We start from the raw sequence: 24,724 nt of genomic DNA, 5'->3' as shown, positions 1-24,724 counted from the left end.
CTTTTGGTCAGAGAGGAAGTAGAGGATCACTTTTCTTCCTGAGCTCTACTTTGGCCACCTATCAATACTACAATTTTAGCCCTCCTCAGGTACCCCAAATCATTTTCTCTTTGCCTAGTTTCCTCGCTCCCTCCCACACTCCTTCCTAATTCCCCATAGCCCTTTATGCTTTCCCAAGTTCCTTAGCTTCCACCCTCCCCCCCCCCTGCTTTTTTGCTGTAGAATTTAGATCTGGATTGTATGTAATTGAGCATTCTTTTTTTAACTTTCCCTTTTTACCCTTCATGTCAGTCAAGCCTAAGCAATATGTAAAAACAGATCAGAGATACCTGGGCAGAGGGTTAATAAGCTGAAGAGTGTGAGAAAAGGGAGCCTAGCCCCTTTCTCATTAGAGGCCAGGCTCCACAGGACTGAGCCCAGTCCAAATCATAGGCCCGGAGTATAGAACGGACTCTACTCTTCTTTTTGTTATCCTCAGGCACAAGGCTTAATAAACTTTTATTGAAATGCAATTGGCAAGAATAGCCTTTTGTTTGAGTACTACTCATGGCCTGTTTTGTTACCTAGGTGTACACATGTATTAAACATACACACATTTAATCCCAGTGGTCACTGGGAGAAGAAAGGAAAGACACTTCCTTGGTTGCCCTGCTCCCCCCCTGTTCCAGGCTTCTTGTCAAATCAAGGAGTGTTGTGATTTTCAGTAGAATAATTTTTTTTCTTTGAATCCTCAGTCACTGAGTGGGTCCATGGAATTATATGTGGAAATGCCTTCTAGGACAAGGAGTGAAGGGTAGGTAGGGGAGCAAGTGCTGCTTGGGAGAGCTCTGAGTAAGCCAGGAAACTGATTTCTCTGGAAAAGCAGCACTATTCCCGGATTCCCCCCTTCAGAAAAGTTGGCAGACCTGGACCTCCAAGCTCAAGAAAAGGTCCAGAGTACAAAAAAAGGATTTCAGGTTATGAACATTGAATCGCCTTGCCCTAATTTTTTTTGGGGGGGGGAAGCCAAGGACTTGGGGAAGGGAAAGTGGAAATAAGAATGATTGAGCAGATACTGCTCTCTTACAGTATGATCATCACATTAAGAGGAATGTAACTGCTTCCTCTTACATTATATAGAGACATCCATTTGAAAGGAAGGGAGCAAAATAAGAACTGGGATCAGCAGCTAGGTAGCAGGCTAGCACCCTAAAATTTAATAGAAAAGGATGTGTAAGGGGAGGAGACTCTCTGAAGGATCTAGAGAGGAAGGAGTTGAGAGAATGGGTGGTCCTGAGAAAAAGAGAGACTGGATGCAGTGACTTGTCCACCTTCAGAAGTTGTTGTCAATGTTCCAGACATCTCCACTGAGGGCATTAGCTGCTCCCTGCAGGGTCCAGGTGAGCAGAGCCAGCTGACGGCGTAAGTGGCCCTCTTCAAAACGAGGTCTTGAATATCTTAGGGAGCTATCCCCAGCCCCCTCGCTCCTCAGCAGCTGCAGGTGCTCGAGTAAGGCCCCCAGAGTGTGGTCCCCTTGACCCAGGAAGATGTGACGGAATGGGTAGATTGCTGGTGATACATACTGGGACAGGAAGTAGAATTCTACCTGCCACAGGGGACATAGGGAGTGGTTAGAGAGGAAGCAGAGGATCACTTTTCTTTCTGAACCCTACTTTGGCTACCCATCAATACTACAGTTTCAGCCCCTCTCAGGCACCCGCAGTCATTTCCCCTTTGCCTGGTTTACCCACTCCCTCTAACACTCCTTCCTGATTCCCCATAGCCCTTTACACTTTCCCAAGTTCCCTAGCCTCTCTCCTCCCCCTGCTTTTTTGCTGTAGGATTTAGATCTGGAAAGAACAGTTGATCATCTAACCCAATCCTTTTTTTTTCTTCAGATGACAAAGCCAGAGAGATTAAATAATTTGCCCAGTGTCACATAGGTAGTCAAGTACTCACCTCCCTACTTGGTTCTCTAACTAATCTGACCGTCTCTCCCCCTTTCCCCACTTTCCTCACTAACACTTCCCAAGTCCATCTAATCTTCCACGCCTCAATAATCTGAGCTTTCCATGGCAACCCTGTCCCTCAACAGCTGCCTCAGTTTTCTTTCCAACCACACAAGCCTTCCCTCCCTGCCCATCTCAATTCACTCTTCCTCAAACTCTCTCCTTATCCCTGGACAGGTAATCTGGGGTTTATACTGTCAGTAGCATTGTAGGTAGCATTCTAGTGAGAAGCCACTGATAGCAAATAGCCAGGGAAGAGACTGGATCCCTCCCTCTTGCATCGTCAATTCCTTCCTGCTCCATTGACCCCTTCCCCTCTCTACAAGTATGCTCAGGCCTTCCTTTTTATCCTAAAAACACAGCAATAACAAATTCCTCTATTTGCTGAATCCTTCAAGCCTTATTTTATTCACCTTGTCTATCTATATCATGCCATCCTCACCTATGCACTTTTTGCATTAATAGCCCCAAATATCAAATATCTTGTGGTGAAACAGCTAGAAAGAGTATGAGTAGTGTACCTTGGATATCTTGACTTCCTCATTACCCACTCACAGCTCAACCCCCATCAATCTTCTATCACCGGGTGACAGATGACCTCAGCTGCTAAAGCCAGTGGTCATTTCTCATTCCTGATCCTTTTTGTACTCTGTAGCATTGGCTTCTTTGGCATTACTCTCTCCAGATTCTTTTCTTCTTTAATTATCCTTCTGCCTAAGGCTAGGTGTCTTTCCCTGTTCCTTTCCCCCAGTAATCTCTCTCTTTTTGTAATTTAATTCCCATCCAAATCTGGGTAGCTCAGTACTTCAATCCTTGCCCCTCTACTCTTTGTTCATTCTCCCCTAGTAATCCCAGGTGGGAGAGGAGAAAGATGAGGGAATAGGAAAAGAGAGGCAATGACCTGAATTGGAGAAAAGAGATGGGAAAGGAGAGGGAAGATAAAAGCAGGAAACAAGACAGGGAAGTGGGGGGGGGGGTGGGATTGGAGCTAGACACAGGAAAGAGAATGAGGCTAGGGAAAGGTCAGTGGAAGAGCCTTGGGATGTAAGACCCAAAAAGCAGAGAAGACAAGCAATAAGAGCAAAAGTTTTCGAGGAACAAATTTTTTTCATATTCTTAACTGGTGTGGCTGGGGTTGGGGCTGCCCTGTGACAGTAGTTATAAGGATAAGGCTGACACATGAGTCTGACTCACTCTCATGATTCGGACATTGTACATTCGCATCAGTCTCTCATTGCTCTCCTCTGAGCTGTAGATTTCCTTCTGCAGCTTCTCAGCTGACCGGATGTAGTCTCCTCGTGCTGAGTATATCCACTGCAGGGTCAGGCCCCGGGCCTGGAGAGTAGAAAGGGGCTAAGAATAGTACCAGGGTGCCAAGGGAGGAAGTAGGAGACCTAATTTGGGGGCTTTAGGGAATAGAGAAGTGAAAGGCTGGAGATCAGGACACAGGTTCAAAGAAATGAAGGGAGATAGGAGTGGGGGCAGGACTAAGTCCCAAAGGGAATGAGATTTGGAATATAGTATTCAGGGAAGAAATCTCAACCCTCACTGGGGATTGATACTCCGGTTCTAACCTTGAGATCCCCAGAAAACTCATTGAGTCTGCCAATGTGCTTCAGGATGACATCACCATAGCAGCCAAAGTCTAAGGGTAGCAGGTGATCGTGGCTGAGCCGGATGAGTAGTTGGCCCACCACCATGGCCACAGCCCGGGCCACAGCAGGCAGCCGCCCTTGTAAAGCTCCATGCAGATTCTTATATGTATCTTCTTTGGTGTTCAGGAAGGGGTAGGGTGGGCCCTTCTGATGACAAAAGATAAGGAAGAACAAGGTCCATAACAGCTAGGGATACAGAAGTAAGGGCAGAGTTTGGGGATGGGACAATGGGTCTAGGATATGGAATGGTGGGTAAGGTTGGAATGATGGGGTTGTGACAGAGGGGGCGAATTTGTAGGTGAGGGTGGGATGGGCTTACGTCAGTGAATGAGAACTCAACAGCAGGGACCCCTCCAAAGGCAGTGAAAGAGTAAGCACTGCTGTCCATGGGCAGGGGCCGGATCCTGAGGATGGGAAGCATGACCAAAAGTGGAGAATAATTGTCGGCTCAGATTTCCCAGATCCCAGTAGGATGCCAGCACCACCATGACCACCAAGATCTAGCCCTCTCTCTCCCCTCCCTTTCCATGACAGACTTGGACATCCCATCCCCTGAAAGCCTGTCACTTACACCTCAGCCTCCCAGCTCTGGCCTGGAACTACCACCTGATCATAGAGGGTTTGACCACTATGGTTGGGAGAATCCACCTAGATCAGGAGAAGATAGAGGAAAAGACCTCAATGACCAGACTTTACCGAGACTTCTGATCCCCCTGGTTTTTTCCTGCACTCTACTTTTGTTCTCTCCACCCTCTTTGGCATTAGGCAAGTCACTTCTCAATTCTGGGTCCCAGTTTTCTCTATGAAATGAAAGGGTTGAATGATGTACTTTAAGGTTCCTCTCAGTTCTGACAGTCTGTGGGTCTTTGCCTTCTTAGGACCCTCACCTGCTTTAGGATGCTCTCAATGAGGCTGGTGAGAAGAGGGCTGGTTTTTGCATGGAACTGGTCATCCCCTGAGGAGAGAGGTGGAGATGGGAAGACAATTAGGTTTAGGGCTCAAGTCCTAACTTGTCTTCCACAGGAAAGCTTGGACCTCAGCTCACCAAGCACAGCATTGTCCAGGCTCACATAGACAGCAGCTTTGAGGTGCAACATGGGGAGGTAGCCCTGAAGGAGAGAGAAAACTAAGGACAAGCCCACTCCCAGCACCCAGGACCACCCCTGCCCCAGACTCTCCATTTCTGGCCCATTACCTCCAACCATTCAGTGGCTCCCACATTCCCAAAGTCACCAGCATCCCAGCTGACAAAAAGCAGACTTCGTCGAGGCTGAAAACCTGATGAATAGGAAGGAAGGGGGTGAGGAAGAGTAATTACCTTTCTCATCCTTATTTCACTGGCCACCCCTAGAGTTGTTATCACCTTGTCCTGCTTTTAGTTCTTCACATGCTCCCATGTACCTTCAATCTCCCCTTCCAACCCCTGGTTTGGAATCTTCCTTAACTTCTTCCTCCCCAATCCTTCCCTGGGCCAGATCCCAAGCCCTCTTTCTCCTCCCAGTCCTGTCCTTGGACCTCTTCAAATCTTGGTCCCTTCTTACCTCTCATTCCTGATCCTCTTCTCTCTCTACCTCCCTGACCCTAGCATCTTGGCCATGGCCTTACCATTCCTCATCATGGCAGAAAAGGTGCGCACCAGCTCCAGCAGGATGGCTGTGCCCACAGCAGACTTGGCTGCCCCTGGACCCCAGGCATCTCTCTGGGCTCCAATGACAATGTAATGATCTGAGGCAAGAAGAAAGAGTAAACATGGGAAGTAAGGGGGCTAGATCTAAATCTTTAGTGGCACCTAGGAAAGAGTTGATTTTTCTCAGCTCTCCTCCATGTGGCCCATTAGTCACACACACACACACACACACACACACACACACACACTCAGAGAGAGAGAGAAAGAAATACATACATACACAGAGAGGGGAAGAGCAGTGATTCTAAACTCTTTTTGGGGACCAACTTCAAACAGAGCAACAGAGAGAGAGAGAGAGACTTTGGAAGCTGACATGTAGGGAAAGTCAGCTCTTCAAATGATTGACTTGAGCTTTTGAGGAGGGGGGCAGGAAATTCCCCTTGAGTGAGATCAGGACCTCTCTGTTGAGTTGTGATCGCATCTCACTACCATGTAAAGAGCCATTCTTGTGTGTTTCTCTTATATTCAAAACTGTGTAAATTCTCTAATTTGTATTTGCCTTCTGCTGATGGGCTTTTATGTAACCAGGGTTTGGTGGGAAGGGGCAAAGGTGGAAGCTTGGAGTAACTCTCTCCAATTTAAGGGATAGTCACCAGTAAAGCAACTTTGTTCTGAAACTATATACTCCTAGACCAGCAACATGTAGTGGGATAGATAAATATAATTCTATTCTGGTACCCCTTTTGGAAATTGAGGAAAAGAGTTGAGTGCCCAGCCTTGCTGCGCTCTGGAGTTTGACTTTCTCCCTCCCTGTTGGCTTTCCTTCTCTTCTCATAGATAGCCCAGACTTCAGATCAGATGCCTCCCTAAGAACATCTGTTCAGATGATCCATTTGGACATTATATCTTACACGGGCAGCACGTATACCTTATACACAAAATAGAAGCTGAGCCTAAGCCAAAACCCACATCTCCTACCAGGTTCTGAGCGACCCTCAATGCAGCCGAAGATGCTGATAATGGGAGTCACGGTTGGATGGTTGTTGACAACAAGGCGCAAAGTTGGCCCAGGGCCCAGTCGGTATGGAGTATCATAGAGAGTCCCTTTCCACTCTTGGGGGGCCTTGGGGCCTGACAGTTTCCTAGGAGCAGAAACTAAGTCAGGGAGGCAAGACAGCTCTAGAACAGGCTCAGGGAAACAACAGGGTTGAGGGAAAAGGCCACAGAACTGTCACAGAGCCTTTGCCCCTAGGATCTGGAGGTCAAGAGAGCGCAGAAGCACAGAAGAAGGTGAAGAGATAGAGAGGGAAAATGAGAGAAAGAGGGAAATAGAGATGGCAGCCAGAGATAAAGGGATAGAGAGAAAGGAAAAGGAGGGTGGGGTGGGACTGAGAAGAGGAAAAGAATGGAAAAGAAGGTCTTTTCTGTCTTTGGGTCTTGGCATCCTTGTGACCAAGAAGAACTCAAGGCTCTTTTCCCTCCCCACCTTCCCCTACTCACCCTAGCAGCTGGGCAGCGATGTTGGCACTGATGGGCTGTACTGGGATACTAGGGAGGCCAGAGGATTCCACAGGTGGGAACTGGGTTTGATTAAAGGAGGGGAAGCCAGGAGTATAGGGGTCCCCTGTTCCCAAGTGAACCTGTTGGGGGAGTTGAGGCATAGCTGGCAAGGATAGAAACAGATCAGGGCATCATCCCTATCCTTATCTCCCTGTTTCCATTCCCCACCCAGTCCTCCTACATGAACCATAAAGCCTGCGTAGCATTGGACTTGGCCTCAGGTCTTTCTTTCCGAGGACGTCAGGGTCCTGAAAAGCAAGACGGTACCAGACTCACGTGTCCATACACAGCTGTGTGGTTAGACAGCCTCAGCTTCTTGTGGGGGTCTGGGTGGAGGTCAGCAGGGTCCGGGTAGATGAGGACACCCAGAGCCCCAAAGGCCTCAGCATTTGACACCTGGTGTAGGAGGCAGGCCACATCATTCCCCTGAATCTACCTGCAGCCCTCTTCCTAGTTCTCAGACCCTCCTGAATCTTTGCTGCACCCCCATGTTTTCCATTTCTCAACCCTAAGAATCCACATCCTGTTTCCTGTCCTCCCCACACTTATTGTTTCTCCAAAATCCATTTCCAATTTCGTTATAATGGTTCCTACTTCCCTAACAGCCCCTACTTCCCTGTTTCTTCATTGGTCATTTCCTCTTTCTAAAGAGTTTTTTTGATTCCTTCTGTTGTCTTGCATCTCCTAATTCCTAATAAAACTATAACCATAACAATGATAGCTGACACTATAGAGCACTTTAGGGTTAGAAAGTACTTTCACATCTGCTATCTGAGTGGATCCGCACAAGAACTCTATGAATTGAAGGAGGGCAGGAACTGCTATTTCTCCTTAGCAGAAGAGGACATTGAAGCTCAGAGAGCTTAGAACTTAGATTTCTCTAAGTTCACACAGCTGCTGAGTGACAGTCAAAACTCAAACCCAGGTGTATTGACTACAAGCCCGAGGCTCTCTCCTATTTCTTTGCACTGGCTTTCTATGATAAGAGCTCTAAATCTAGCAGACTTGTTGGGAGTGTGGGGAGTGGAAGCGGGTAGGATTGGGCTGCTCTTCCCAGTTTCTGCTACCTGGGTCTGTCCTCCCTCTTCAGTCTACTCTCTAGAGAGGTCCCTCACCTTCTCAGCAAAGCTCACATGCCCTGTTCGCACCAATAGCAGGTGCCCCTTGGGGTCCAAATTCTTCTCTTGGAGAGTTTCCATATCCTTCAGTAGCCCATAGTTAGCATAGATGAGTCCTCCCTACAGAGTCCATCAAGGCAGACAGTGACCAAGGCAATAGACTGCCACCCCCCCAGCCTGGCCCCATGTAAGGAATAGAAGGGGGTAGAACTGGAGGGCAGTACCTCTGGAGCCAAAAGGAGCCAAAGGGAACCAAGAAAGGGGTAGGGAGTCTGAGGAACAAGTTTGTCTGGATCTGTGGGAACTAAAGGGATGCAATAGGTGGGGCTGGAAAGGGACATCTGGGCCCCAGGAAATCCCCTTACAACAGCACTGCCTTCGGCACTGTAGGGACAATAGACATCAGGATCCTCCAATTGTAACTCTCTTAAAACGTTGCCGGACCCATCGACCCAATGCAGTGTGTTTGGCTGGACCCTGTGGTGGGAGAAAAGTCAGGGATCTTCCTACCTTTCACTCTCTGTCTAGTTACCATTGTCCCACCAGACCATACTCTCAGAGCAGAGCCGATCAGGCCTAACACCACCCCAACTCACGGGTCAGGGAACTGCAGTCCCACATAATGGGTATCCATCCATACATGGTCTAGCTTCTGCTGGGAGAACATATCTCGGATCTGGTGAGAGAGAGTAGTCATTCCAGGGGAACCTGAGGATCGCTCCAGAAGGCTGATGGTCCTGTTTGGGGAGAACAGGAGGCTGGAGGGCAGGACACGTGGATTCTGGGGGAGGACTGATCACTGAGGGTTCAGATATCTGGCCCTTACATTGAACCATGGGTTCTTTTGTTCTAAATCACTCCCTTTCTAATTATTGACAATTTCCACTGGCTCCTTTTCTTTCACCATCAAACATTCTCAGGTCTCCTAAATCTCCAAACCAAAAATTTCCCTCCATCCATCGGCTCTCCCATAATACCTGCACATCATTTACTTCTCTATCCAACACTCTACTAAGACTGCTCTTCCAATGCTCGTGTCTCCCAAATCTAATTTCCTGAGTCCCTCCAATCCTATACCTCCAACTAACTGCTAGATATCCTTTGGGTACCCCACAAGTTCCTCAACCTCCTCTTGACTTCCCTCTTCTGTTAATAGTCACCAGCCTTTTTTGTGCTTAAAACCTCGTCTTTTTTTTTTTTTTTGTAGGTGGAGTTGGGGGAGGATTCTGGTCCTGGGATTTCTTTGGTGTGGGAAAATCCATCCACTGATACAGATCAGCAGCTCCTATGTAATTTATAGTCTCAGAGAGTTGTCACGAATTTCTGTTACTCGTGTTCAAACCCTCAGTCTTAGACATATTGTCATAAGAGTCATTCACATTTATATATTACTTTAAGGCTTATAAAGCACCTTTCTCACAGTACACCATGAGATATATTGCAAGTACTATTTCCACTTCATGGATGAGTAAGTAAGAATAAGAGAAGGACCTCAGAGATCACCTAGGTCGACTTTCTACCCAGTGCAGAGAATCATTCTACAACTTCCCTGGTGAATGGCTGATCCAATTTTGCTTGAATACTTCCTGGAATAGAAACATCACTACTCCACAGTGAAATCAACCCACCCTGTTGTTGCACAGCTCTAATTCTTAAGAAGCTTGTCCTTCTATTGGGCCAAAAGCTGCCTTCCTATAACTTCTACTATTTCAGCCCTCTGAAGGAAGGAAGGAAGGAAGGAAATAAGCATTCTTACTATGTGCTGGGCACTGTACAAATATGATCCGATTTGGTAAGTACTGGTATTGTACCTATTTTACAGAAAAGGAAGCTAAGGCAAACAGAGCGACTTACCCAAAGTCACATAGCTAGTAAGGTGGATTTGAATTTAAGACTTCCTGACTGCAGGCCCAGTACTCTATCCATTGTGCCATACAGCTGCCTCTCCTAACAGAATGGGATTATGAGTCAAGAGTTCTAGCCCTGGCTGTGCCACGAACTTCACTGAACTTTTCTCCCCTTATGGGGCGCAGACCTGGCCTGCTGTATCTCCCAGCTCTGCACCCCTGAGCAGCTGGGGCAATGCTCCTGATATCATGCTGGTCCAGGCTGGCCCATGGAGAAAAGCCGGAGGGGATGTCAGCTTGGGATGGAAATGGAACCATGGACAGAGTTCGAGACTGATTATGTGCAAAGTGCCCAAATCCAAAGCAGGTCAGGAAGGCATTAGAGACTGTGTCTTCCCTGTGATGGAGTAGGCTTGACTTGGAGACAGTTCATGAACTGTCTTTACCATATCCCATCGTGTTCCCCAGACACCCAGAAAATCTAACCCATGGAGCAGTACAGTGTACAGATGGCCGGTTTGGGAGTCTCGAGATCAGGGTGCAACTCTTTGTACCGCAATCTGCTAGCAGCCTAGTTCCCACACTATGCAAGTCACCTAAAGGCAGCTGGTGGGGGCAGAGCCTGGAGTCAGGAGGACATGAGTTCAGATTTGACTTCAGATTTTTCCTAGCTGTGTGACCCTGGGTAAGTCACTTAACCTCCATCTGCTTCAGTTTCCTCAACTGTAAGAAGGGGATAATGATAATACCAATTTCAAATCAATTGATATAATTTTGTAAAATGCTTATCATGGTGCTGACACATAGTAGGTGCTTGATACATGCTAAGTTTCCTTCCTTCCTCATGAGGTAGTCAATTCCCCTTGAGATCTTCATGTGAAAGCTGGAAGATTATTAGCAATAGTAATCATAGAAGGTATTCTCTGTGAGATCCAGAGTGGGTCAGATGATCCAAGAAGTCTCTTTGGCCTCTAAGATTCCATTATTATTTCCTGATATTGGAGCCTGGGGCTCTAACCCAATTACATCATAGAAAGGGCATTGAATACAAAGTGAGGAGACTTCATTTCAAATCCTTCTCAAACACTTTTACTACCTATATGACCTATGGAACCTTGAGTAATTCATCTTAAAATTTCTGGGCTTCAGTTTCTTCCTTTCTAAAAAGAGGGGTACTTCAAGCCACAATGGGTGCCTGAACAGAGGCTCCCACATACCTCCTCCAAACCTAAAAATCATATCAGACAAAATGATGATAAAAAAATCCAATAAGAAACTCCAATGAGTGACTTCTACCCCAGACCTGCACAAAAAGTCAGCCAGGAGCCCCATAGGCTAGAGGAAAGGAGGATACCATCAAAGCTAATTACCGTGCAACTAAACAAGGTATTCTTTCAGTCCCCCAGGCTCAGAATCTAGGCATCATCCTCAATTCTTCACCATTTATCATCCCCATATACAATCTCTTGCCGAGACCTATTAACTTTACCTTTGTACCATCTCTCATATATGCCTTTTTTCTCTTCTCCTCCGAGATATCCCGATCCGGGCCTTTATCACCTCCCACTTGAACAAGTGCAATAGTCTGCTGGTTGGCCTGCCTGCCAGCCGTATGTCTTACTCCACTTCAGCCCATCCTCCACTTAGCTGTCAAAGTGATCTTAAATCACAGGTCTGACCACGGCACTCCCCGCTACTCAATAACCTCAGGATAGAGAAATATAAAATCCTCTTTTTGCCCCTCAGCCTTCTCTCCTTCCCAGTCCCCACCCACCCCCATACTCTGCATTCCAGTGATTTGTTGTTGTTGAGTCATTTCAGTTGTGGCCAGCTCTTTATGACCCTTGGTAAAGATCCTGGAGTGGTTTGCCATTTCCTTCTCCAGCTCATTTTACAGATGAGGAAACTGAGGCTAACAGGGTGAAGTGACTTGCCCAGGGTCACACAACTAGTAAGTATCTGAGGCCTGATTTGAACTCAGAAAGAAGAATCTTCCTGACTCTAGACCTGGCACTCTATCCGCTGTGGCACTGGTGATACTGGTCTTACTGTTCCTCAAACAAGAAATTCCATCTCCTAACTCTAACATTTTCAATAGACATCTCCCGTGCCTAGAATGCTCACCCTTCTGATCTCCACATCTTGGTCTCTTTCAAGTCTAGCTAAAATTTCATGTTGTACAGGAAGCCTTTCCTGATTCCCTTAAGATTGGAAAAAAGAGTAGAGTAAAAGAAATACATTCATATAGAAAGGAGGAAGAAGGGTGTAGAACTTGAAGTTTCTCATAACTGAGATATATGAGAAGAAGAATGTATGAACATGGAGGATGGGTTAGGGGGAGGAGTGGGCATCAGATAAACCTCGCTCTTATCTGAACCTGACAAAGGAGGGTTGAACACATCATACACAAAGAAATTAGCATAAACTACATCAAACTCATCAGAAACAGGTGGGTACTGGGAGGGGGAAGTTAAGAGGGAGAATCAAACCAATGAGGGAAAAATTTCAAGCCATACAAGCTTCTTGCATCAACGGGGAGTGGCAGAACAAATTATAATTTATGGTTGTAATGGAATATTATCATATTGTAAGAAATGACGAGACAGTTTAAGAGATTTCTGGGAAGTATGAACTGATGTAGAGTGAAGTGAGCACAACCAGGGGAGTATTTTATACGAGAGCAGTCATATTGAGAAGAAAAACAACTTTGGAAGCTCTGAGAACTCTCTCAAAGCAATGACCAGTCTCCAGAGGACCAGGTTCCAGTGAAGCTGGTTGCAGTCTTCCTGGTAAAGGACCAGGGGTGGTGAAAGAGACACAGTCTCTTTGGACATGGTTTTTGTGTTAATTCATTTTGCTTAACTATGCATATTTGTTACAAGGTTTGGGTTGTTTTTTTTTAAATTTCTCTATTTTTAATTAGGAGGGCAGTGGGGTCAGGAATAGTGATGGGGGGACAACGTTTTTTAAATATTCAGAAAAAAACAGAAGGAAGTTCAGAAGGAAGCACAGACAAGTAAGATAGTTTTGAAAAGAAAGGTTTGGATGCATTACATGCTTTATTTTTTTTAAAAAAGCAAGCACTATGAAATGGAGATTCATAGTTTCACATACTTTTTGTACCCTGTGTATATGGAAATGCTCTTTTTTCTTTTTCTTTTATTGTATTTGTTTTTGGTTCAGAATAAAAGAAAACATTTCAGTAGAAAAAAAGAAATAAGATAGAGGGAGTTGTATTAGATGACAGGTTCTATTTGGTTCCAAATCCTATGATTGTATCCTATAATCCTAGGTGAGAACTATGGTGGCATTTAAAATGCAGTCAAATTTATATATTCATCTCATCCCCAGCCCAAAGCATGAATCCAGATTGTGTGTGTGCAGTGCTGGTCAGTGTGAGAACTGGCAGATAGGCTTTCCTTAAAGGAACCAAACTCTAGTTTTTTTCAGTCTTTCTGTTGCTTGAATTTATCTAGCATATCCTAATATGATCCTTGAGTGCCAGATTTTCTGCTTTTATGAGGGAGACTTCTTGTTGCTTTGCCTTCCTTCCCTTAGGTCTCCTGGAGCTCCCCCGATATGACAGGTAGGCTAAGTGGACCTGGAGTCAGGAAGACCTAAGTTCAAATTCAGCCACAGACACAGATAAGCTCTCTGTGTGACCCTGGGTAGGTCACTTAACCCTGTCTGTCTCAGTTTCCTCATCCGTAAAATGGAGATAATCCATTAGCACCCAGGGTTGTTGTGAGGCTCAAAAAAATTATTTGAAAAGGGATTAGAAAGCCATAAAGTACTACAGAAATGCTGGCTATTATTATTATAGAGCAGCTAGGTGGTGCAGTGAATAGAGTGCCAGGCCTGGAGTTAGGAAGACTCATCTTCCTGAATTCAAATCTGGCCTCAGACACTAGCTGTGTGACCCTGGATATGTCACTTAACTGTGTTAGCTTCAGTTTCCTCTTCTGTAAAAGGAGGTAGAGCAGGAAATGGCAAAGCACTCCAGTATCTTTGTCAAGAAAACCCCAGATGGGGTCAGGAAGAGTGCAAAACAACCGGACAATAGCATGTCAATCACATATTGATGTAATTATTGCACTGTTGGATCATATCAGTCTGCTTCTGGATTCCCATAATTTTCCGAATGTCCCTGGGCATAGAGGTGTAGTTGAGAGAGCATAGGATTGAGTTCAGGTCTGGCTCTACCCCTTACTAATGGTGAGGGCGGCCTTTGTTAGGCATGTCATTTAACCTCTCTGGTTTCTTGGTTTTCTCACTCAAAAATGAGAATGGCTTATCCAGTCTCTTTCATAGGGTTGTTAGTAGGAAAATGCCTTGGAAATCTTAAAAATCTGTATAGAAACATATAAGCTCTGTCAGTGCCAGTGATGATCATCATCGTCATCGTCATCATCATGACCATGATGTCAGTAGCCACTCCTCTCTCCCTTTCAGCCTCCACATGGCCACCAAAGTGATATTCCTAAAGAACAGGCCAGTAAACTCCAATGGCTCCCTATTTTCTCTAGGAACAAATACAAACTCCTCTGTTTGGCATTTAAAGCCCTTTACCACCTGACTCTGTTTACCTTTCCTACTCCTTCATGAACTCAACAGTCCAGTCAAACCATCCTTCCTGTTGTTCCTTACATATACCACAACATGCCTTTGCATAGGTTGATCTTCCATGCCTAGAAAGTCCTACAAGTATGTGGAAACTATTGGTATCCCGGTGGTCCCCAGCCCCAAGTCTTCTCTATGTTAAATATCTCCAGTTTCTTCTTCTTGACTCATCTCATAAGGATTCAGTCTCAAGGTATATGTGGGATGAACGTCATTATCACCCTAACTTCTTTATATCTTTACATGAAATCTACTGAAGATGCCGTTATCCCAAACTCAACATGTTCACAATGGAACTCTTCACATTTTCTTGCAAAGCAAGTGTCCTTCCCAAATACCTCATTTCTGTCAATGTTAACTACCCTTTTTCTAGTCTCCCAGACTACAAACCTAGGAGTTACATTTGATTCTTTCCTCTTCTTCATCCCCTGTATCCAATCCAAGTTGTTACCAACTCTTATCATCCTATTCTTTCAAACATCTTTAGTATTCATCTTCTTTGCACTCCTACTGCAATTACCTCAGCTCAAGTCCTCATCACCTTGCACCTGGGCCACTTTAATAACTTGGTCTCACATCTGGTTTTATAGTTTCTGGGCTCTTTCTACTTGAGTCTTTCTGTGTTAGCTTCTCTTTTCTCTAGTATTCATTCTCTACATCATAGGTGGGCAAGAGAGAAGGAAACCTCCGACATACATTCATCAGTTGGTCCTGATTTCATCACTGCCATGCACGATGGTCATCTGACCATGCTCTTGCCAGTCGCTGGCTTCTCCACCTCTTCTGGTAGATGAACACAGGGCCTCTTCCTGAAACTATTTTCTTCACACACACAGTACACACACACACACACACACACACACACACACTAGACAATCTGTCCTGCCCTGCCTGGAGCATCCTCACAGAATAAAAATAGATAAACAGGACAGATTTCCAAGAGCCAAGATGGTGGAGCAAGCAATAAATTGCTATAGCTGTCCCATATCCACCTCCAAACAATCAAACAGCCATAAAATAGCTCCCTGGAACAAATCCTAGAACAGCAGAGCCAGCAGAAAGACAGGGTAGAGCGTTCTTTTAGTCTAGTTCTTTTAGACTTGGAAGATCAGCAAGAAAGGTCCATCTTACTCAGGTAAGAGGGACAAGAAGAGTCCCAGGACACTGGCAGCAAGCCCCACCTCAGCAAAGCAGTGGGAGATCCTTAGCCCCAATGAGGTGGAGCAGGCAAACACTGCCAACACCAGGACCCCCAAGTGCCTTAGCATAGCCAAGGGAACCAGCAGACTCCAGCTCTGAGAACCACCATGTACTTCAGTACATCTCCCAGCAGGCAGTGGTTGGACATCCAAGTGCTTCAGCATTGCCCCTGGTGTCCTACAGTACCTGGACCTCCACATACCATACCACATACTTTGATGTAGCTCCAGCCCATAGGCATCCTCCAGTGTAGCCCCAGGGAAATGCAGAAAAACCCCACCTAGCCTCAACACATGACAGACACCACCCGTAGGACCCCAGCTCAGCACCATGTTGCCTCCAGCAACACCAACCAACCCCAACCCCCACCCCTTTAGAACAGCACCAGACATGAGGCTCCCCCGTAGGTCTCAGGGCAACATCCGTACAGCAACAGGTGAATAGTCAGGGCCTGCAGCACTAGCACAAGAAGCCAGAGACAGTGCCCCTTCTACCCTGGGAAGAGATCAAATCAAAAAGAAAGGAAAAATGCCAAAAATGGGGTGGGGGTGGGGAATGAGCAGAAAACAACAAAACAAGAATCTGACCATAGAAAATTATTATGGTGACAGGGAGGGCCAAGGCACAAACTCAGAAGAGGACAACAGTGTCAGAACCCCTATGAAGAAAAACAGGAAGTCCTATCAATCCCAGAAAGAACTCATGGAAGAACTCAAAAAGGAGCTTAAAAATCATATAAGAGAGGTCGAAAAAAACGGGGAAAAGAAATGAGAGTGATGCAAGAGAACTGCTTAAAAAATAGAATTGGCCAAATGGAAAAGAAAGTACAAAAGCTAATTGAGAAAAACAACACCTTAAAAGTTAGACTTGGACAAGTGGAAGTTAATGACTCTATGAAACAGCACAAATCAATCAAGCAAATTCAAAATAATTTAAAAAAATGGAAGAAAATGTAAAATACCTCATGGGAAAAACAACCAACCTGGAAAATAGATTCAGGAGAGACAATATCAGAATCATTGGACTACCTGAAGGCCATAATCAAAAAGAGGACCTGGACAGCATCTTTCAAGAAATTATCAAGAAAAACTGCCTTGATGTCCTGGAACCAGAGGGAAAAAATAGACATTGAAAGACTCCACCAATCACCTCAAGTAAGAGATTCCAAAATAAAAACCGAAAGGAACATTATAGCCAAATTTCAGAACTATCAGGTCAAAAAAAAAATACTGCAAGTGGCCATAAAGAAACAATTCAAGTATCAGGGAGTCATAATCAGGATCACACAGGACTTGGCAGGTGCAACATTAAAGGATGGGAGGTCATGGAACATGATATTCTAGAGGGCAAAGGAGCTAGGGTTATGATCCAGAATTACTTAACAGGCAAAATTAAGCCTGATCCATCAAAAGGGGGAAAATGGTCATTCAATGAAATATGAGGATTTCAACGCTTCGTAAGGAGACCAGAACTAAACCAAAAATTTGACCTCCAATATCAAGATCCAAGAGAAGCATAAACAGGTAAAAAAAGAGGAAAACCAGAAGGGATTCAATAGAGTTAAACTGTTTACATCTTTACATGGGAAGATGATACTTGTGACTCTTAAAAATTGTATCAATAACAGTACAGATAGAAGAGATAAACAAAGAGAGTATGGGTATAAAATGTATTTGAGGGAATGACATTAAAAAAATAAGGGATGAGAAAGAGGAATAAACTGGGTACAGAAGGAAAGGAGAGATAGAATGGGGTAAATTTTCTTACTTGAGGAGATAAGAAAGACCTATTACAGTATATGGAAAGATGGAGGGGGCAATGGGCATTGCTTGAACCTTACTGTCATCAGTATTGGCTCAAAGAGGGAATAATAGATGCAGTCAGATGGATATAGAAATCTATCTAACCCAACAGGGAAGTAGGAGGGGATGGGGTTAAAAGGGGTGGGGAACTGACAGAAGAGAGGGCAGATCAAGGGAGGTGGTAGACACAGACAAAACACTGGTGATATGGAAAAGGGTGAAAAGAGAGAGAGGACAAACAGGAGGAAGAATAGGACAGAGGGAAATACACAGGTGATAATCATAATGGTAAATGTCAATGGGATGAACTCTTATATAAAATAGAAGTGGATAGTAGAGTGTATCAAAAACCAGTACCCTAAACCTGAAGCAGATCCACACTTGAAGCAGAGAGATACACACACAGAGTAAAGGAAAATGTGGGAAGACTTGTATGAACTGATGCAAAGTGAAATGAGCAGAACCAGTAAAACACTGTACACAGTATCAGCAACATCACATGATGATCAGCTATGAATGACTCAGCTTTTCTCAGCAACACAATGATCCAAGAAAAGTACAAAAGACTCACAAAGGAAAATGCTTATCCATATCCAGATAAAAAACTGATGGACTCAATGCAGATCAAAGCATATTTTTTCACTTACTTTATTCTTTCTCATTTTTTTTACTTTAGATCTGTTTCTTCATCCACAACTGTGATGAATATGGAAATATGTTTTACATGATAGTATATGTATAAACTATATCAAACTGCCTACCATTTTCAGAAGAAGGGAGGGGGAAAAGGGAGGGGAGGGAGGGGGAAAATTGGAACTCAAAATCTTGTAAAAATGAATGCTAAAATTTTTCTTAATCTGGAATTGTGGACAAAAATACTATTAAAAATAGATAAACAAGAAGGAAATCTCTAGGTAACCTTAGGCTAAGAGCATGCCGCTTGTCAAACACCAAAGCAGTTATGTTATAAGACTCAGACTGGCACTCTAGTAAGAGGGGCCTTGACCATATATCATATCATTCTACATCACATCATATTACCGATGTGATTAGATTATTCTGTGATTGGAATTGAAAGGGATCTTAGAAGTCATAAAGTATCATCCTCACCTAATGCATAAATCTATAGCTTTCCCAACAAGTAGTCATTCAGTCCCTATTTAATTACTTCTAGGGATGAGGAACTCAGCCCCTCCCAGAGCAATCCATCCTACTTTTGCACTGCTCTAATTGTTAGGAGGTATTTCCTTACATTGGGCCAAAATTTGCTACCCCACAGCTTCTACCTCTTCCTCCTGGTGTCAAGCAAGACAAACCCAATGCCTCTTTTAAGAGACATTTCAAATATCTGATGACAGATATCACAGGTGAGGCAGTATAGCACTACGGGAAGACAGCTAGCTGGAGTCAGGAAGACTTGAGTTCAAGTCCTACCTTGGACACATAATGACAGTGAAATCCTGGATAAGTCACTTCACCACTTGGTGCCTTAAATGATTCTATAAGTTGAAGAGCAGGTACGGATCTACATTAGTAGGGGGATTTTCCTCACTGGGAGTTCCTTATGCCAATGAAATTGTAGGTCAATGCCCATCACCTCCTTCTCTTCCCTCCCTGCTGTGTTCTTAGCCCTGTGCTGTTGAACAATTTTGCTGTGACTTGGACAAAGTCACAGATGGCACACTTGTGACATCTGTAGATGATACCAAATTGGGAGGGATAGCTGATGTGCTGGTTGACCAAAATCAGGATTCACAAAGATCTACAGATTAGGGTACTAGACTGAATCTAATAAGATGAAATTCAGTAGGGATCAACGTAAAGCCTTATTCTTGGGTTCAGATATCAGCTTCACAAGAACAAGGTGGAAGAGGCATAGTTAGACAGCAATTTGTCTGAAAAAAAGATCTAGGAGTTTTAGCAGGCTACAAACAGGGGTGTGTTGGAGCCAGCTTGCTAGATTGTTAAATTTTCAGTGTGCACATTTGTACTTCAGAAATCAGCAGACACCACAAATTATTTATTGTTTTGTTGATTGTTTGGTGAAAATGTTGGAGAAAATGTTAATGATGCAGTTCAAACTTAAAAGTATGTGCTGCATACATTACACACACACACACACACACACACACACACACACACACACACGTACTGCCCCCAGAGAGCTAGATGTTAAGCATCTACCAGCATGTCCTGCCAACCAACATTCTATGGAGTCAGTAGTGTGATATGGAAGTCAAAACGCTAGCGTGATCTTAGATCATCGGCTGGAAAGGACCTCAGAGACTGTCTACACTCCCTCAAAACTAATAGATGCCAGAGGGAAGATTTTCAAGTGAAAACCTGACCCAAGGCCCTTTATACTGTTGGGGGAGGACCCTGATCAGCTGGAGAGAATCCAGAAATTGGCAGATAGGTTAATGAATCCATATTGTCTGGGGTGAATAGATGACGAATAGATGAAGGAACTGGGAATATTTAAACTGAAGATTTTGGGGAGACAGGATAGCTAGCTTCAGGTGTCTGAAAGGCTGTCATGTGGATAAGAGATGAGACATATCCTGTATGGCCCCAATGGGCTAGGCCATCAATGTATAGGTGGCAGTTGCAAAGAAGTTAATTAAGGCTTCATATCAGGACAATCTTTCTTATGATTAAAGCTGTGCAAATGTGGAATAGGCTGCCTCAGGAGGTGTTGAGCTTCCAGTCATTGGAGGTCTTCAATCAGAGGCTAGACGGCAGCTGAAGTATGTTACATTTTCTTGCCAAAGATCCTTACAATGTCCAGGGTCCTTAGCTATGTGTGAAAGGATCAATATGTACCAGGATTCCCCTATTCCTGCCATGTAGGCTGTGCCAGTTATTTCCCTAAAAGGCATGGAAGCCGTCCCCCACACTAGAGTGGCCTGGGGACTAAAGCCTAAACCCTTGCTGTTAACCGTTTCCTGGTCTCCTCAGGCTGTGATGATATGGTTTCCTGGAAACCTGAGGACATAAAAAGGGCTGATCCTCTTGGAAGTTTCCTAAAGCCTTCTAAAATCACCACACCCTCCTCCCTTTCACTATGAAGGCAAGAGGGCCACAATTACCCAGGCTAACTGCTGTGTTCATATTAAACAGCCTTTCTATGCTACGGCCAAGTCAACCTAATCTTGTAATTGTTGAATGACCTGTGAGTGTCTCATTTCATTTCATCTGACCAAAACTACCAGGGGACCAGCCCACACTTGTATTCAAGGCCTTCTGTGATAGGTCCCCAACCTTCCTTTCCAGTCTTTTCTTCAACTGTCCACCTACATAAATCTTACACCCCAAGCCAACTGGCTCCACACAGTTGTTTGAACACATCTTACTGAGTCCCATTATGTACTTATGATCACCGTCTTGTCACTTCTGTTGTTCTGCCTCCTCTCTCTCTATCCAAATCCCAGCCCTGAGTCCAACCTTCATGAATCCCTCGCCAAACACTCCAGCTCTCAGACCATTGCTGCCTCTTAGCCCCTAGAATGCTTCCTTTCTGTATTTAGCTCCTGTCATTTACTGTCTTATATTTTTCATTACTCATTTCCCATGTGTATGTGTTTATTTCTCATTAACTGACTGTAAGCTTTATGAAGGCAAGTAAAGATTCTCCTAGGGTTGTTGTGAGATTGAAATGAAATATTTGTACAGTGCTTCACAAACCTTAATGTATCTATAAATACTAATTATCACTATCATCATCACCATCCACCCCAGAGTTGTAATTTGGATTTTCTTCATTTTGGGGCAAAATTAGTGTGAATATGTTACTCAGGGTGGGGGTGGGGGAACGGGAAGAAAAGGGACCTCAAACACAGATGCAGTCAAGAGGGAAGAGGAGCAGTCCAGCCTTCATTGCCAAGGGAGTTGCCAGTGGGCAGTGGGGAGCCATCTTATTTCATGGAGATAGCAGTCATCTAGGGGAAGAAGCAGTATACTCTCTGGCTATCAGAGCCCTGAGGCAAGTTATATACCGTTTGCATCTTTGTAGCAACGGCACAGTGCATTGTGCAGAAATGTTTCTCAGTGAACCTTAATTGAGGGGAGGGAAAGTGGGCTGCCTAGATACCAAGAACTGAAGTTGAAACCGAGTCAGGAACCATGGGACTGGAGAAAAAGATATCTGAGTCTCCAGTTAGGAGGAGGAATGCAAGATTCTATTTGAAGTGCTGAAGAGCCAATCCTGGGTCTTACCTGATAGAACTTTTCAGTTGCTCCTCATCCAAGTATTTATGGAACATATCCCGAAGGTCAGCCCAGTACAGGGTAGAGCCTGGGTTCAGCTCTTCATCACTCACTTCTGACACAGAGTCCTTACAAGACTGGCATGAACCTCGGAAGGCAACGTAGCCCAGGAGGAAGGCTAGGATAAGGAAAGCCAAGTGATCGATTTCCTTCTAATGTTTCCTCTTCCTTTCCCTCCTCTCCCAGAACTTGAGCTCCTGCCATCTCCCATCTACCTGGGATCCCTCCTTCATTCTACCCCTTGAGACTGAGGCATTCAAGAAACCAGCTCTTCCCCAAGACCACTCACCCCTTTTCTGTTCACCCCTTCATCATTCTGTCTCTTCCATTTCAAGACCTAGGAGTCCAGACCTCCAACCTTTCCCAAATCCCAAACTTAGCATCCTCCTCACTAGGTCCTCCACTTAATCTCTGGGCACTCCCCTCACCTCCTAAGCTCATCCCAGACCCATGGCTGGGAGGCAGAGAATTTGTTCTTACCCACAGTAAAGGTCAAGAGATTGATGAGTATAAGGTGGGTGATTATCTTGGGGGTCAGATTCTGCCTCCCAGGTTCCCTCTGCTTTTGCCTCTGTATGTTGGTGGTCTGTGGCTCCATGTCCATGATGAGAGCAGCTGGATCTTCTTCTCCTTCTTCCTCTTGCTTCTCATCTTCCTCCAGCTGTTTTCCCTGATCTCCTTCTACTAGTTTGTAGATGGTGTAGGAATGGTGGGAGGACAGCTCTTGATGCTGGGAGCAGAGGGACTCTGAGGTCAGTAGAGGGCTAGATTGATAGAAACCCATGGAAAAGCCCTTGGGGAGTTGAGGGAGGGGAGGATGTTTGATGAGAAGAGAGGGAGGTGGGGGGGCAGGACATTGGAATGGGAGAGGATAGAGGATGGGGAGACAAGTAGGTGGTGTAGAAGAGGGAGATGGGAGAAGACAATGGAGAAGAAATGGGAGAGTAGGCTGGGCAAGGAGAGAGATAGAAGATGACATAGTTATGTGTGGTTTGTGTGGTTTGTCCTTCATTCTCAAAGAGGACCATGACATCAGGAAGATGATGCCATGACTTGCAATTGAATTATATTTGAGTGAGGGAGGGTTGTGCAAAGTCACCAGCCTTACTTTCTCTTCCAGACCCATCTGGGTCCAGTGGCCAGATATAGATCAGGACAACTAGAGATGGCCCAGTGGGTGACAGGGAGAAGTGTGATGGTGGGACTGGGGTAAGACAGGAAATTGAGGAAGAACAAAGAAATAGGAAGGATAGAGAGAAAAGGTAGGACAGGGAGATGAGGGAGCAAAAAAAAGATTGGGGGAAGGCACAGAGCCATAACTAGGGTGAGGCAGTGAAGGCTATCTCAGTCACTGGCATCTGGGGGTACAATTTACTCCCTGCTGTAATTTGGAGGCTGTCCTGTTCATCTGCTGACTCGTGTCCTGACACTGGGTGGGGGGAAGGCCGCCCTGGGTTAGGGCAAGGGACGTGATCACTGGCGGTAGAATTCAGGAGAGAGGTGGAAAGGATGCAGTTACCTATTGGACTAGCTTACATCCCTGTGGGCTCTGAAGGACAGAGGAGGAAGCAGGCTCCTTCTCTTTCTCCACCATTACACCCGAGCTCGAGGTCTGTCTCTCCTAGGGATACCTCCCTTGCCACCTTCAAAACCATTTCTCCCCTCCCCCCAGCTCCCCACTGTCTCATTACTATTCAGCCTAGCCCTAGCCCTTCCTAGTCCTTTTTTTCACTGGCTGGCCTCTAGAACCCTCATTTATTTTGAACAAATTCCCCTCCACATCTTCCCCTCCCCTATTCCTCCCACCTTCTGGAACTCACTGAAACCTAGATTTAAGATACTGTAGCTCAGGCTATGAGGAACTCTATGGAAATAGAAGAAAGATACCTGGAAGGAGGCGGGAAGCACCAGGGGAAGAAGAGGACAGTTAGGGGTGAGTTGTTCTGCAACTCCACGTGGGGATGCAGATTGTTTCAGGTTGTAGAATGGGTTTGGGTGGGGGAATAGTGTTTCCCTCCAGCTTCCAAAAGTCTTACCGCTTTCAGGAAGAACCCCCGAACCCTTTCCATTCGTCTGGTGTCTCCTCACTGCTGTGTCTGAGGACAGGCCCTCAGGTCCCCTTAGCCCCAGCGGCTGGGTCCTCTTTGCAGGTAAGCAATTTGCTGGGCTTCCTCCCCAACTTTCTGATTGTTTTCAAAATGCCTCGTCTCTTTGGGACCCACCCTCCCCCTGGGTTCTTGGGGAACTGAGTTGGGGGTGGTGGGGAATAAGTCATAAATATCAGGGAATTCCACCCCTCTCTCCTCCCACCCCCACTCCACCCCTTCTCTGCAGCAAAATCAATTTTCTGGGATTGAACAGACTTTGGCCTCTGGGTCCCTGCTGGGAGTGTGGCTGAAGGTGCAGGTAGGAGTGAGGGGGGTTGGGAGGAAGTGAATTTAGGAAGGAGTTTGGCCCTACATTTGGCCTTCTTCCTATCCAGCCAGATAATCCCAACACCTTTTCTTGTGCCCCTGGCACACTCATGCTCTCATTTCCCTACCTGCCCTAACTGCTCCTCTCTCAAAGTCCCTGATGCCTTTTTTGGAATGCAAGAGAGTCCGTCCTGGAGCCCACACAGGAAGCCCAACCCCTGCCCCCCCCAACCTTTCCCAGCTCCCCAAGTCCAAGCACTCTCTGTACTCTGTCCTCCAGTTTCTCCTGGGTGAAACTCCGTATCCTGTTATACATTAACTTGTCCCATTCCTGCCCCCATCCGTGTCCCAGCTCTCTCACCTCAGAGGGGTTGTCTGGTTAGTGACTATGGGTCTGTCTCATGCCAAGCTATGGGGTACACTGACACGGTGGACAGATGGAGGAGTGCGCTCTGACCTCCAAATCCTTGGATGGGGAGATGAGGGTGGCATGTTTGGGACGAATGTTCTTCCGATCTTTTCGCCCCTTTTAGAGATGGGCCCCTGGAATATATTTTACTCACTTCCACCTCTTTTGGGCGTGGAAGTAGAAACTCGTTTACCCAACTTATTCACTAACCTCAGCGA

At 45.4% G+C, this 24,724-nt stretch overlaps 1 protein-coding gene across 3 annotated transcripts; it reads right to left on the bottom strand.

Moving 5' to 3' along the window:
* Window positions 1-462: 462 nt before the first annotated feature.
* TFR2 (transferrin receptor 2) lies at window positions 463-24,259 on the bottom strand. Of its 3 annotated transcripts, none has more exons than XM_036765809.1 (18): window positions 23,720-24,259; window positions 22,164-22,413; window positions 21,633-21,801; window positions 8,545-8,685; window positions 8,314-8,425; window positions 7,946-8,068; window positions 7,098-7,226; window positions 6,771-6,910; window positions 6,249-6,412; window positions 5,249-5,368; window positions 4,839-4,921; window positions 4,689-4,752; window positions 4,531-4,598; window positions 4,215-4,291; window positions 3,963-4,047; window positions 3,563-3,787; window positions 3,183-3,323; window positions 463-1,585 (listed from the first exon to the last, which is right to left on the bottom strand). In XM_036765809.1, the coding sequence occupies exons 1-18, from the start codon at window positions 23,750-23,752 to the stop codon at window positions 1,313-1,315; spliced, it is 2,397 nt and encodes a 798-aa protein (XP_036621704.1). In that variant the 5' UTR covers window positions 23,753-24,259; the 3' UTR covers window positions 463-1,312. The 3 variants fall into 3 exon arrangements, with proteins under 3 accessions (XP_036621704.1, XP_036621703.1, XP_036621705.1); XM_036765808.1 differs by having other exon boundaries at window positions 3,563-3,790; window positions 23,720-23,991; XM_036765810.1 differs by having other exon boundaries at window positions 3,563-3,790; window positions 7,107-7,226; window positions 23,720-23,986.
* Window positions 24,260-24,724: the final 465 nt, after the last annotated feature.

This window comes from Trichosurus vulpecula, chromosome 7 (assembly GCF_011100635.1).
Source record: "Trichosurus vulpecula isolate mTriVul1 chromosome 7, mTriVul1.pri, whole genome shotgun sequence".
NCBI classification, from domain to species: Eukaryota; Metazoa; Chordata; class Mammalia; order Diprotodontia; family Phalangeridae; genus Trichosurus; species Trichosurus vulpecula.
The sequence above is the reverse complement of the archived record's forward strand: the minus strand, read 5'-3'. Positions and strand labels throughout refer to the sequence as shown.

What these genes read in the sequence shown, in the direction of transcription:
- TFR2 (XM_036765808.1), bottom strand. Translation starts at nt 23,752, where the DNA reads ATGGAAAGGGTTCGGGGGTTCTTCCTGAAAGCG. An exon ending in TGTATGGACACGTGAGTCTG is followed by an intron (nt 6,911 to 7,097) that starts GTACCGTCTTGC and finishes CTCCCCCAACAG; the next exon opens with GTTCACTTGGGAACAGGGGA. An exon ending in AGTTTTCTGGGGATCTCAAG is followed by an intron (nt 3,324 to 3,562) that starts GTTAGAACCGGA and finishes TCTACTCTCCAG; the next exon opens with GCCCGGGGCCTGACCCTGCA.